Source organism: Danio rerio, chromosome 23 (assembly GCF_052040795.2).
Source record: "Danio rerio strain M-AB ecotype USA chromosome 23, GRCz13ab, whole genome shotgun sequence".
NCBI classification, from domain to species: domain Eukaryota; kingdom Metazoa; phylum Chordata; class Actinopteri; order Cypriniformes; family Danionidae; genus Danio; species Danio rerio.
This window is the reverse complement of record NC_141043.1, coordinates 32,699,504-32,714,130: the sequence shown is the minus strand read 5'-3', so window position 1 is coordinate 32,714,130 and position 14,627 is coordinate 32,699,504. Positions and strand designations below refer to the sequence as shown.

Sequence of the window (14,627 nt, the reverse complement as noted above, 5' to 3'; positions counted from 1 at the left end):
GAGACTTTTGTTAGATCACAGTCTACATGCCAGATAAATGAGATCCTGCCCCGCACACCAGATCTTGTCGGTAAATGTCAGTTTCTCTTGGTTTTTGGACTAAAAGTCAACAGAGATTTCAATACCCAAACCTGTTAACCAGTATTCAACTGAATTAGCAGTCTGCTATCAATATAGGAGTTGACTGTGGAAGGAAGCCAGAGAAGAGCAGAAGCAGAAGACGAAGTGATGATAATAAAAGAGCTGGGATTATTGAGTAATCTTAGTTGCATGTGTTTCAGTGCACGCTCATACTTCGCCTGAACAGCACAAACATAACTAATGTTATTATACATCAGGCCACAAGACCTTGAATTAGAGACATACCCTCATAACTCATATCAGTGGAGAGGAACATTTTATGAAACACCATCAAAATAAGACTAAACAATGGAAAAAGCACTCAAGTAAGTAATATTTATATAGTGCATTTGTCATGTATGGCAATACACCCAAAGCTCTTCACAATCATGAGAGGGTATCTCTCCACACAACCACCAGTGTGCAGGATCCACTTGTGTGACCCCAGCTATAGTTTGAGTGGAGGCAGTGATAGAGCCAATTTGGTGGATGCGGACAATTGGGAGGTCATGATCGTTAAAGGCTTATGGAGATAATTTGGCCAGGAAACTGGGGTTATACCCCTACTCTTTATTAGAAGTGCAACAGGATTTTTAATGACCACAGAGAGCCAGGACCTCGGTTTAACATCTCATCAGAAAGACGGCACTAACTGACAGTATGGTGTCCCCTTCACTTTACTGGGCATTGGGACTCAAACGGACCACAGGTTGAGCACCTCCTGTTTGCCTCACTAACACTACTTCCAAACAGCAGAACAAGTAATAAGAAACATATAAAATAAAAAAAATGGAATCAATAAATGGTTAAAATAATAAATGGTAAACATAAATTTAAAAAAATGAATAGAATAAATGGATGACCAAATGAATAACTAAGATTTATAAATGATTATATAACCATAACTGAAACTATTAATAAAAAAACAAGCCATTAGGGTTGCACGGTTTACGGGTTCTATGGTAGTATGGTGATACCATGGCTCTGAAATACTGGCGGTGCCATTGTTGTTTGTAAACGATAGTATCGTCATTAATGGTTTATCTACAAGAGATAATGTTACATGTGGAAAAGTCACTAAAATGCTCACACGCTTGTGCAACAATAGACCTTTTTATTTGATTAGTCTGTGTAGCCCTTTAAGGTTGCAAACGTGTAGAGTTCACATCTTTTTTGGTAGCCTATTGCACGCTTTCTAACACTTCAGTTTGAACGCACATCTGAATCAATCATTGCTGTTCCTGTCAATATGATTTAGTAGCTACAACAAAAGTGACAATCTCTTAAAAAGAACGACTCACAAAGTGAAATTTTGACCTACTTTGGATTGTTACCCTATTAAGACTGAAAAAAAAAACTGATAAATAACCCAAAATAGCAACAGGAAACATTGAAATAATTTTTGACCACTTCATATGGCCTAATTTTGTTGGAAAAATGCTCTTTTTATGACAAATTTCATTCGGTATAGTTTGTATTTTTATTTTAATGTATTTTTGTTAGTCAGTTATCTAAAAAATAAACAAAGAAAATGAATGCATTTTTGGTGAAGTGAGGTAAAAATAATACTTTTAGGCCTTAAGGGAGTTAAATTCAAGTAGGCCAATAATAACAAAATATATTCTTTCTGAAAATTTTCTTTAGAATTTGAGTTATGAATTACGGTATTATACACTACTTAGTATTGTGATACTTCAGCTGGTATAGCATCATAAGATTAATTAATAGTATCGTGACAACCCTACAAACCATAATAGATGATTACAAATTTCAGATTCCACACTTTGTACATCATGTTAAAAACAAATATATAATTTATAAATTAATAAATGGTCACTGTTTTCATCCATTCTCAGAATCCGTTGTTCTTTCCTTTTCCAGGAGCTGAGGACGTGGTGATGGCCTTCTCAAGATCAGAGACGGAGGACAGGAGACAGTGACCTCTCGCCAGGCCGAGTCACTACAGCTCAACGCAACACAACACTGTTGACTGATGGAGAGGGCGGAGCCTGAGACAGGAGAGGGGCGGAGCTCTGCTACACGCCAGCTGCTCCACTTCCCTTCTCTTCCCCATTCCCCTCTTCATCCTCACACTAACTGTTACACTATCTGGCCCAGCGGCCGCACTACCTGGTGACGTACAGCAAACCAATCAGAAAGAGGCCTGGAGGGTAATTATTTGAATTAGGTGTTTTAAGTTTCAAATTTTCCTCGTTCATCTTGTGGCGTTTTTATATTTGTTCCCAATGAGAGACTTAATGGACCAAGAGCTTCATTTGTCTGGTCAAACTACGAAAGAATATAAATCGCCTTATTGGTTGTGTTATAATTACAAACCGTTTTCTTTTTTATGTATGTAGCTTCTTGTTTTTATCGTCCACAGGATCCTGCAGGTAGTCTTTTCTTTTGTTTGTTATGATTTTCAGGGTTTTCTTTTTGTTGTAGTAGTCACTTGCTTTGTAATTTCATCAATGTTGTCGTGGAGGATATCGACGTTTTCCAAGAAGATAAGGCCCTTACACAAGCACACACACTCAGAATGACGTATACCAATATTTCATGATCTCTCTCTCTCTTTCTCTCTTTTTTTTTGGTTGTTTGGATTAATGTGAAATTTCATGGCATCCTTTTGTACAGAACATAAGATGAAAAACAAGTAGAAAAGTGAACGAGTTGTGCCAACTGTGTTTTTATGTAAAATATTTCTAAAGGTATCTAATGAATGTCTTAGGTCCTTATTTATTTTTTTCAACGTCTTACAATGTAGACCAACACAACCCCCTTTTGAACTTCTGATTCGTAACAGCATGTTTTAATACAGACGTCTTTCGACATTTTTGCAAGATGTGCCATACTCCGATACGAGTGTTTGTCACTGTATATCTGATTCAGTGGTGCTAGCCAAACTCATTTTTAGCTATTCTAACTAAAGTTAAATATGAATATAACCCTTGGATTCTAAATGTCCTGCGATTAACTTAATCATCGTAAACCAAACGTTTTTATTTTAACTATCAACAGTTAAATTTGTGTTTTGGCCTCTGACCTTTTTAGTATCACGATTTCATGTTCAGTATTTAATGCGTATTCATGTTTTGTTGACTTGCGTAACATAATTATTGTATCTTAGTGTTTTGAAATGACGCATGCCTGCATTGTGGTCTACGGTATATGTTCAAGTTATGGTCACAAGAGCCTTGCTGCATTAAACGTCAGTCTACACTTTTAAATCTGTCCTTTTATGAAAACGGCTTTTATAGTTCTGGCTAATATCAGCAATAAGTATTTGACTGAATGGCGTCAGCCGTCAAGGTTTCTTGTCCATGTGACCGTCGGATTATCTCACCACTTACAGGAACGTTAACTGTAAATCTTTTTGTCTATGCATTGTTTTTATTTCGCATACAATCGTGTCTTACATGCACTCATTTCAAGTTGAGTTTGTGGCCTTTCAGCTTCGCATTCATACGAATGTCGCTCTTGTTTAATTCATCGACTTCACTGCATGTCGTCCCTACTCGCTTGAGCTGTTAAACTATTTAATGTGAATTGCTTTTTTTTATTGTTTTAAAATTCAATTGAATAGTTGTTTTATGACGTACAGCCGTCAACGTCGTCCCTTGACTTAAATGCGTCCAAAATCTATACCAACCATTAAAGGAGTTGAAAACTGCCTCTTTGTATTGGACGTTTGTGTTTCGAGTGGCTTTTATTGTGGAATCTTAATAATAGGAGTGTGCTGTGTTTTGAGCTCTCTGTAAGTGAGATAAGATTTAAGCTCATAGTAGGGGGAATATTTTGCTCCTTTTCATGGAAGACTCTGGAATCTGATAAGATACCAGCACAAGAAAAACAAAAGCAAGGACATCGTAGATTATACATGAGTAAAAATGCTTAAAATGTAAATACATGTGCAGTAAAATATGCAATTTGGTGAGTCTTGTTGTTTGGCCATGTTTGGGTTTTAGAAAAATGTTTATTTTTTTCAAAGTTGACCTGCTGATTTATGGGTATTGTTGTTATTATTTTTTATAATTATTGTTATTATTATGATTATATATTGGTTTTACCAATTTTATCATTTGCTATATTTGAAATCATCAAACAAGTGCCCATAATTCTGACTGTACCTATTAGTTTTATTCATTTTTGTTGTTTAATATAAATATATATTTACAAACCAGTTTAGTTGCTGTAAAAACAAATGTGTAACTCAAAATCATTTGAGTTAATGGGGGAAGCCCTGTTTTATAGTAAAAATGGTCTCAAGCTAATGACTTTCTTGTTGTGAGGTGAGCCACCCTGCCGCCCCAAAGTAAATTAGTGTTAACTTGATAAACTTAAGTATGGGAGAGCAGAGACAAAAGTACCATTTTTCAAAAAACTTAATTTTAAAAGATAATGTTTTTAGCAGAAATATGTTTTTGCTTTGAGTATTAACTCACAAGAGTGAGTTGGGTGTTATTTTGTGTCAATGTAGAACAACTCCAATGTAACTTCACTTTAAACAAAAGTTGCACATTGTTACTTTTGACCCTGTCAGTAGGGACAAAAGAAACAACAATATTTGCTAGATTTACTTGCCTAATCTTCTTTATTTCAAATATATTTGATAATGACCTTGTTAATGTTCACAGCAAACATATTTTGTCTTTTATTTTTGTCAAAAAATATTAAACTGCATTTATTTATTTTAAAATTCAGTTGCATCAATTGTTTTAAAAGCAGTCCAACAATGCAAAGTGTTAATATTTTCTACAATTTTTAATTATTTTTGTATTATTATTGGCAATATGCAGTAATTTTATAAAACATCTAAATCCAAATACTGCAAACTCTAATGTGGATGCGAAAAATAAGGCATGGCTATTAACTGTGGGACATAAATAACAGTGTTACTTTCATCCACAGAGGGACTTTTACCATTATTCTGTTTTATTTTTAAACTGAAAAACTCAGACACTACAGAATTAAGGATGCGTTATTGCACTAAATGAACTGTGCATTGATCATTACTGTGATTCATGAAAAGAGAAACATAACTTGTAATAAAATAAAGATTAAGAACCGCTGCAATAATTTACTTTCTGCACTTAAAAACTGAAATTTAGAGGTAACAGAAATCACATGATAATTGGCAGCTTCATCAAGGGTTGCATGCTAAATGTGCTGTTATAACCTTGAAAGCAAATGTTCAAGAAAATCAATTTGTTAGTTTTTTCGGAAGTTACTTTCGTCCACGCTCTCCCCTATTTTATATATTAGTTTATTAAATAGTAATTAAAATAGTAGTATTTTCTGTAAAGATTTTGCTCCCAAGTGCAATACCTTTCAAATGATATAAAATTTTAAATATATTATTTATGTAACAGAGGCCAGCTAGCAAAGTGTTATGAAGGCAAACCTCACTCCTATGACCTCAAAAGGTGATCTTTAGCCTCCTTGTTGGAGCAGCCAACTCCCATGCAACGAATCGCCAATTTAATCCCAGCTCAGACCCAGTTGGCTGCAGTAGGACCTGTGGGTTTCCATGTGGGCTCGTCCGGGATGAAAGTGAGATTTAGGGGGTGAGTTTAACGAAGGCCAGCTAGCAAAGTGCTATGGAGTTAAACTGGTAAATGAGTAATATTCTAACAATTAAAGCATTATTTTCATTTACACTTCATTACAAAATTATTGTTTTCATTTTGGCGTGAATAAAAGGAAGGTAATACTCTTTATTGTAGTCCTTAGTTGTTAAATTTCTAATAGGTTTCAATTAAATAAGCTTCATAAATCTATTTGAAGATACGGTAAATTTTAAAAACATTAAAAAAAATGAAACTAATTTTGTAACTTCATAGTTTGTATTGTGCTGAACAGCCATAGGTGAGAGTACAGTATACATGTCTGCGACTAACAGCAGACTCTGATCTGTTTCTCCATTCTGATTACATGAATTCCCCATATAATAACCAACATCTGTTCAGTGTTTCTCCCGCCATCTTCCACAGATGGTCAAAATCCTGTGATTTAGAGGAGGCTGGCGGTGGGAATGAAACGCCAGCTGCTGTGCAATTGAAATGGGTATATGCATCATCCTCAACTGGATCACCGTTTTCAGAGCTTGACACTGATATACAGCTCCGTCACCTGACTAGATGAATGTGCAGCAATCCCTGATCAATTACACGCAAAGTGCTTTAGCCCTCAGTCCTGTCCCTGCCTGAAACTGTATGTTTTATTACGATGTGTTAAATATGAAGCTTCTTCCCCCTCAAAATATAACTTAAACATTTATGATGTCTGTTTTGGAAGTGGGCTTATGTTTTGAAGGCATTCTGTATGTGTGCCCAGTCTTTTGGCTGGGGAGATGTAAGTGCACAATGAAGCCGGAGTGTGTTACAGCAACACAATAGAGTACTGTCTTTGAATACTTAAAAGGAGCTTCTTTTTTTTTTTTTTTTGGTAAAAATTGCAAAATGAGACACATAAGTACTGCTTGATGACAAATCATGTACTTAAAGTGTAGACAGGCACTTTAATGAAATGTTGCTGTACACAGTATATAAAAAACATGCACAGGGTTTTCTTTTTATTTTCAATTTCATTATGTGAATCTCTGCTCCAAACAACTTGTCTGATGTTGAAAAGTTGAACAAAATAGCTGCAGAGTTCAATTAAAACCACAAAAGTTGACCAAGGGGAGACAAGGTCCCATAATGCAATATGAAAACATTAGGGAAAGCACGAATCTACAGTTCACTGTTTTTTAGTACTAAATTAAGGCTCATAGACTACTCTTTCACTCTGGTTTGAATGCTTAAGCATATTCCGCCCAAGCTGACAAACTGACATCAGAAAAGGACTGACATTTTAGAGAGGGAGCAAATGGTTAGGTTGTTTTTAAAGATTACCAAACCAAACTCTCTTTTTTCGGTTTAACCTACACAGATTCATTTTTCCTCATTAAGACTAACCATTTGTGCTGACAAAATAAACATAAGCTGAAAGAATCATTTCCAAAGTGGCTCAGATGTAAAAATCTCATTGTGGTATGGACTGCAGATTTTGTTTTGTATTATTATCATTATAACCCATCCTTATTGAGGTCTTATTATAATTTTATTAAATTATATTGTATGTTATAAAATACAGCACCAATAATTAAAAGTATAACTTGACATTGTTTACATGTTTACCCAGTAATTACAATTCTGCATTTAATGTTTGGTAACAATCGCGGTATTGTTATTTAAATATTGGATTAATCATAGTTCAGAGTTTAGTGAAAATGTGTTGTTGTTCTCATAAACTGCTGTACCTCGGTGCTCCTATAAACTGGTATTTTACATTTCTAAGTTTTGTTCCTTCTGAACTTCACCTTCCGACTGGGTCATTTAACCAACTGGGTAAGTTGAATTTACAAATGATTGAATCATCCATGTGTTTTGTGAGCTGATTCAAACAGTTTATTAAAAAGAACGAATCCAAAAGTCTAAATGATTTGCTTATCTTGATATCTCAATTTTGTCACTCACTCACTCAAAAAAAATAAATAAATAAAACTCATTTGATGAACTTCATTTAATTGGATTTCCACCTAAATATTTGTTTTATCACCAATAAAAAACATTTACACAATTAAATACAATTGAGTTGGTCCAACATGATTTCATCAAATAAATGTGTAAATTTGTATTTTTTTTTTTTACTTAAACTCAAAGATCTGATAATATCATGTCTATTATGTGTCATACATTTTGAAATCTCTTAGTTTTTTTTGAAGTTATCGTAAATTTGAGCATATTTTAAGAGTTTAATATGAAGAGTTCAGATGCAAAAACCTCTAAATGCCATCTAAAATGTCCTCCTAAAAGGAGCATTTTTCTCAGCCTCCTATGTTTATGTTCAGATATTTCATTTTAAAGGCAATGAAAAGAATACCACTATAAAAGTAAGTCCACACACAGGAGATGGAGAAAAATGCTAATTTTGGATGAAAATATTAATTGGCGTTTAGAGATTTTTGCATCTAAAATCTTCATATATAGTTGATTGATCTCAGAACTAATTTGAGGACAGTTATTGCTCACTGAGCATGGGTGCTTCTGCAAGGTGAGAATCTTAAAACTCAAAAGCATTACAAGAAAATCTTCTAAATCTTCATACTAAAATGAAGATTTAACTCTAACAAGTCTTACTAATAATTTTAAACACCTAGGATTACTTTTATTGGCAACATTTCCTTCTTTTAATTCAATCCCCTCTTAACTTCAAATCACTTAAACAAGCAGTTGGACCAACACAAAACACTTAAACTAACTTAATGCTTTACAAATTTAAGTAGACTGAACATAAAACAAATAAATTGACCAAATAAATTACATGGATTGTGTTGTTTCTGCTCATTTTAAACAGGTAGTTTGAAAAAGCAGCAGTAATCATTTTTGAGTGCTTCTTAATAACAAGGAACTGCACAACTTCTGCAATGTCAGGTAAATGTCAGTTATTGTTGTGCCATATCACGTAATGAAGTTGTAGAAGAACAAATATCTGAGAAATTTACTTGAATACAACATTTTTTCATAACTCATCCAGTTTTGTTTATATTAAGTTTGCATAATTAAGGGGGTGGCCACTTGAGTGACAGCTAGGTCACACTGCTTGCTGTCTCATCACCTCAGCTGATTCCGGCTGATTACCAGCTGAACTCAGCATATACATCATACTTTTGTTTTGTTTTAAGTGGCTTTACACAGTCAGTTGCTTTTTGGAATTATTTCTTACTATTATTAGATAATATAGCATTCTGTGTGCAATTAATTGTATTAAATGTATTTGTTTTATTTAAGATAATTTATCATTTATATTTTTCTTTAGACTTGTGATGCACTCTAGAATCTGACAGGTTGATTAGCTGTATAGGCTCTTAAAACTTCATACAGTGTTATGTCTGGATTTCATCAATAGCCTTGTATTTACTAACACAGACTATATTTGAAATATTTGGAAGTAATTTGCATTTTACTCCTGTAGAAAAATGTCATAAGAACAATGTTTAGTAGCTTAATGTATTACAACAGTTTTTTTAAAAGTCCAAACACTTCGCCCAGACACCCATGCTCACTCATCTAGACTGATTATGCTTGCTACACCTGAGGACTATCAGAGACTGATTGCATTCACTACATAAGCCACACATTCACCCTTTCAGTTGGCCGAGTCTTGTTATCTGTCACTAGTAACACTACAACGTGTTCTCCTTGTCTTGTTATCCTGTTTATTGACCTTAGCCTTGTTTAGTCTTAGTCTGCCACCTGCCTTACGACCTCCCGTCTGTTATATGACTACGATTCTGGAATGTCTCAATATACCTGTTTACACCATTGCTTGCCTGACTACGATTAAACCTGCATATTGGATCTTGCCTCAGTTGTTGGTGTTACTGCCCATGGTCACAATAGTACACAACCTAGCACAGGTGGTCAGAATTCAAACTTTGCCCTTGTTTGGTGATCCCAGGACAGTGTGATGATGCGCGAACAAAATGGCGACGATTGGCCATGCCTATCGGTAGCTTGTTTTTGATTCTTCAGAAACCTATAGGTGACGTCACGGATACTTTATCCTTATCTTTTACAGCCTATGCTATAGACGCTTTTCTTCATTTATGAACAAGAAGTTGTTTAACTTTCTGTAGCCTAATATTATGAGGTAAAACAGCAGAATTTAAGAACTTGTGTTGTAAAATAACAAATTGCAAAATTTAAAACACTATAGCTTACCGAGGTAAAACAAAATATTCTCAGCCATCGTTAATAACCTGCAAATGTCCTTCCGTAACTTCATCAAAAGGCAAATTTCTCCATTACCTATAAATCCAACGAAATTCCTAACTAAACATAAGTCTGTCTATATACCTTTTGAAAAGTTTTATGAGGAAGACTTAAGCTCTAGGTTACGGTTGAAAGTCAGTATGTTACTAAAAGTGAATATCTGCCCTTTGGTCAAGGTTATTTAATAATTTTGCAGGAGAGCAGGACTCGACAAGTAATCTGAAATAGCTCCTTCTGGCAATAATTGCCCCACTTAATTCAAAGAAGCTTTCAAACGATCTAAAAAGGCTGACAAGCCCAGACCTCAGCTCGTATGCTAACACTTTAATAACCACTGATGATATTCAAGCAATATCCGCTTACAGCTGTAAATCACATATGAAACGTCCTTTGATGAGTTAAACATCGCTCCATCCTCTTCCTGCACGCCTCTTCATTGTTTTTTAGCCATATACTTTACGGATTTGGCTGATATTAATGAGTCATATGTGGGTGTAGAAGCACTGTTTTTTTCACTCTACTGTCCTCAAACTGCTCTCTAGTTTAAACGAGAAGCCAGAATACTGATTAATCCTGGGTGCATCTCCTCTCACTCAACCTGAGACTCCTGCATTCATTTGTGCTCGATCACAAAGAGCGCATTAGTCTGACCATCTGCTGCACAACTTCTTTTCTTCAATAATTAAAAGGATAAATGGAAAGTTTTTACATAATCACAAAAAAACGCATTTAATTTTTATATTTTTCTTTCGCTAGCTTGAAGCAATTGGCCTCTAGGGGCTTTATGGTGCACCAATAATGATGATAAATATATTTATGTGTCAAATGCATACTAAAATGTAAGCTTGGAGTAAAAATATGCTGTTATTTTGTTCATAAATTGTCTCCTAAATGCATTATTGTCATTTATTGACCTAAAGAAACACAACAAACATTTTATTTTGCTTGATTTTTTTTAAATATTGTATTTCAGAAGCAATTTAGTATAAGATTGCTACTACATTAGTTAAAAACAATAAAAAACACACATTTTTAAATGGCATTGTAATGTGAAATGGACGATCAGAAAGTTGATCCAAACGCAGGTTTATTAACATGAATGGTCAGCCAAGCAACGGTCAGCACAGGGGCAATATATACAGGCAAATGCAGAGTTATGGTCAGTAAACAGGCAGATGTTCAAAAGGCAGGTAGCAGACAGGAATTAAACAAAACAAAGCGCGGATCAAACGTGACAAGGCAAACGCATAGTAATGTTCACAGTACAGTTTAACAAGACTCAGCAACTGGTGTGTATGTGTGTTTCCGTGCTGCTTTTAAAGCCCATGTATTCAGTTCTGAACAGCTTTAGAGCAATCAGTGGGAAACCGGAACAGGTGAGTGTGTGGTGCATAACTGGATCTTGCAGTCCATATACCGGCGAATTTGTAGTTATGCGATCTTTAAGTTTTCTAGCTATTAGGTGGTGATTGTGACAGGCATGACCTAACGGGAATGAAAATAGCAGTTGTTTTTTATTTCTATTAACAACAAAGATTGTAGCAAATGCATTTATCGTTAGTTAAGATTCAGTCATCATGATTTTTGAAATGGCTTATGTTTAATGTTACACGTCTTAGTCACGCAAGTTTCGATTAATAAACATTGTCATTTCACAAAAGTTTTGAATTGACTGAAAATATTAAAAACATGTTGCACAAATGTGTGATTAAAACCAGCATATAGATTTAGGCTTTTATTGATTTTATTTTATTAACATTTAAATTGCAATTATTATAATCACACATGGTTCCTCATTTAAAATATACTTGAGACAGCTTTCCTATTATTATTTCTGACTGAGATCGATTTAGAAATTGTCACAATAGTGACGCATATATGAGCTGATGCTGTTTCAGGCTCATTTTAGAACATCCATATTTATACCACCAATATTATAAGCATTTATATAAAGCATTCAAGATGGTGTTCATTATTCCTGGTGTTTTCATTATCATTTCATTGAGTTCTGTCCACCTGTGGCCTTCGCATGAACCTCTGTCTCCTGCTTTTGCCATCAACATGTCCACCTACATTCAGTAGAAGGTTGAAATGCGTGTGGGTAAATCAGCATATGGGTGCAGGAAATAGGAAAAACGTTGGAAAGGAGATCTAGAGTTGATTTTATTGCTCGCATGTGTGCATCAAGCAAAGCTTTCTTTGAAAAGCTATTCACCCTTTATCTGTTGAGGTAGAAACTTCTTAAAGTGGCAGCAGTATTAAATGTGATAAATTACTAACACTAAAACACACCAATTTGCCCCCTTTTTCAAGATTTGTGTCTGTAAAGTTTCAGCTCAAAACACCCATTAGATTATTCATTATAGCTTTCAGAATATAGGAATTTTCTGCTTTGAACAATATGTAGCTGTTTTTGTTGCCTGTGCCTTTAATGCTAGTTTTCCCCGCCCACCATTCCCACGTGCCTGTCAGAGTGTGCTTCAGTCCCCAGCTGCGTCAGATAAAAAAGTGAAAGACATGAAAAAAGCAGATCTCGCGTATAGTTTGTGAGAAATACTACAGTAAAAAAAAAAAAAGATTATTTGATGTATTTGTTGTGGAGTTAATTCAAGACTTTCTGCAACGATGAGTCACACATAATGTCATTACAAATTTCACACACATTTTGTTTGTTTATCAGTTGTGTTTTATTAGCGTTACATTATAAAAGTTAGTTTAGAGTACTAATAGTAAAATTGGAGTTGGGAATTGTGAAATTTAAAAGGATAGTTCACCCAAGAATTAAAAGCTACTCACCATTTACTCAACATTGAGTGGTTCCAAACTTTTAGGAGTTTTGTTTTGACACAAAAGAAGATATTTAGAACAGTTTTGAGAAACCTGTAACCATTTACTTCCATAGTATGTTTCAAACCTTTTTCAAAATATTTTGAGAAGAAATAAGCTAACAGGTTTGTGACAAGGGCAAATAAATGATGACAGAATTTTCAGTTTTAGAGCAACTGTCCTTTTATTAAATTAAAAATTGCTTAAAAAAATAATATCTTTTTTATTATTTAGTTTTATATTTGTCCACCTATTTCAAGCTTTGGCAATACTGTATAATTTACAGTCATAATAATAAAGCAATTTTGGTTTCATTTATCAAATGAAAACAGCAAATATTTCTACTTATTTGCTTGTTTATTTTTATTTTTTGCTGGACAAGTGACATTATTATAATGTCAAGTGAAAATCTGACCAATTGACCTGACTGAACCAGTAGTAAAAATCCTTTACATGGAACAATGCTTGTGGTTTTAACTCTGGAAAATGAATGTGGTAAAAAAAAAATTTCCTTATTGGGAATGATGGAAATGGAATCGAGCATCAACATTTTTTTTAAGCTGTCGTGTTGAAATACGAGAAATGTGTTGCGACAACAATAGAAATTAATATGTTAATACTAGTCAGGGCTTTGCATTTGCCCTAAATACAGCACATCCCATGCTAATTATGCAGTGGTCAGACAGCAGCCAAAGGTCTAAGTCTTTTATTAACCTGAATTTTTGCTCAACATCTCCACAGAGACGCAATTCTGCATCAGCGATGCATGTTGGCGGAGCAGTAGAACGCCAGCTATCTTCATTAATATGAGCTGACAGGAGTCTATGTTAGATCGCACATATTTGCTGCTATTATAAGATCTGGTGTGTGTGTGTGTTACTAGGCAGGCTTTATTTAGCCTTGAACATTCGGAGGCGCTGAGAAAGATTGTGTTTTGCCATCAGTGTCTGTCAAGATGGCTAAATATATGACCTCATCACTTGAGAGGTGGAAACGTCTTTTGGACGTTTCTACAGCAGATGGTTAACACAATTTTTTGTTTCTGTTTGTATCACGGTGTCCATTTCTCCCCAAAAAAGTACCTGAAATATTGATTTATCTGAACACAGTACGCATTTCCACTGTGTGATGGTCCATCCCAGATGCCTCTGAGCCCTGAGAATTCAACGGCGCTTCTGGACACTGTTAACATAGGGCTTCCTTTTGGCACAGTACATATTTAACTGCCATTGGTGGATGTAACAACGTATTATGGTACTTTACAAAGGTTTGCCAAAGTAATGTCCGAATCACATTATTATTTAACCAGTTTCCCTGATTATTAGCCTTTAACTGCTCCTTTCCCAATTTTTTTTTTGGAATGTGTTGCAGGTCTGAATGACACGAAAGGATGTATATTTACAAATGAAATGAAGTTGATCAGACAAAACATGAAATATTTTGTGTTCATGCTGTCTGCAATGAAATACAAATAGTAAATTTGTAAACCTTACTTTCTTTTTTATTTACATTTCCAATACTGTCGCAACTTTTCTTTATTTGGGTTGTATAAAAGTACATTTAAATCCACAAATATATAAATTAATTAAAACAAACAAGATATGACTTGCCACAATCTTGTTATTGTGTTAGCACAATGCTAATATATTTGTAGCATGTTTAAGCACATTGCTGACACGTTTTAGAACCTCGCTGCCATGGATTTACTGTTTCAGAATATTGTTTAGCGTGTTATAGCACATTGCTAAAATGTTATTGACATGTTTATTACTTTACTAACATGCTAATATGCCAATAGCACGCCGATAGTATGCTGCTATCATGTTTTATACAAAAGTTTTGTCTGGTTCTTGAATCTCATTG

General features: G+C 34.5%; 1 protein-coding gene across 1 annotated transcript in view; it reads left to right on the top strand.

The window, feature by feature from the left end:
* Positions 1-3,793, top strand: part of ctnnbip1 (catenin, beta interacting protein 1) — a 36,358-nt gene extending 32,565 nt beyond the window's left edge. Inside the window, 1 exon segment of the mRNA NM_131594.1 lies at positions 2,002-3,793. Coding sequence (NP_571669.1) covers positions 2,002-2,060 — 59 coding nt within the window. The 3' untranslated portion in view covers positions 2,061-3,793.
* The last annotated feature ends 10,834 nt before the right edge of the window (positions 3,794-14,627 follow it).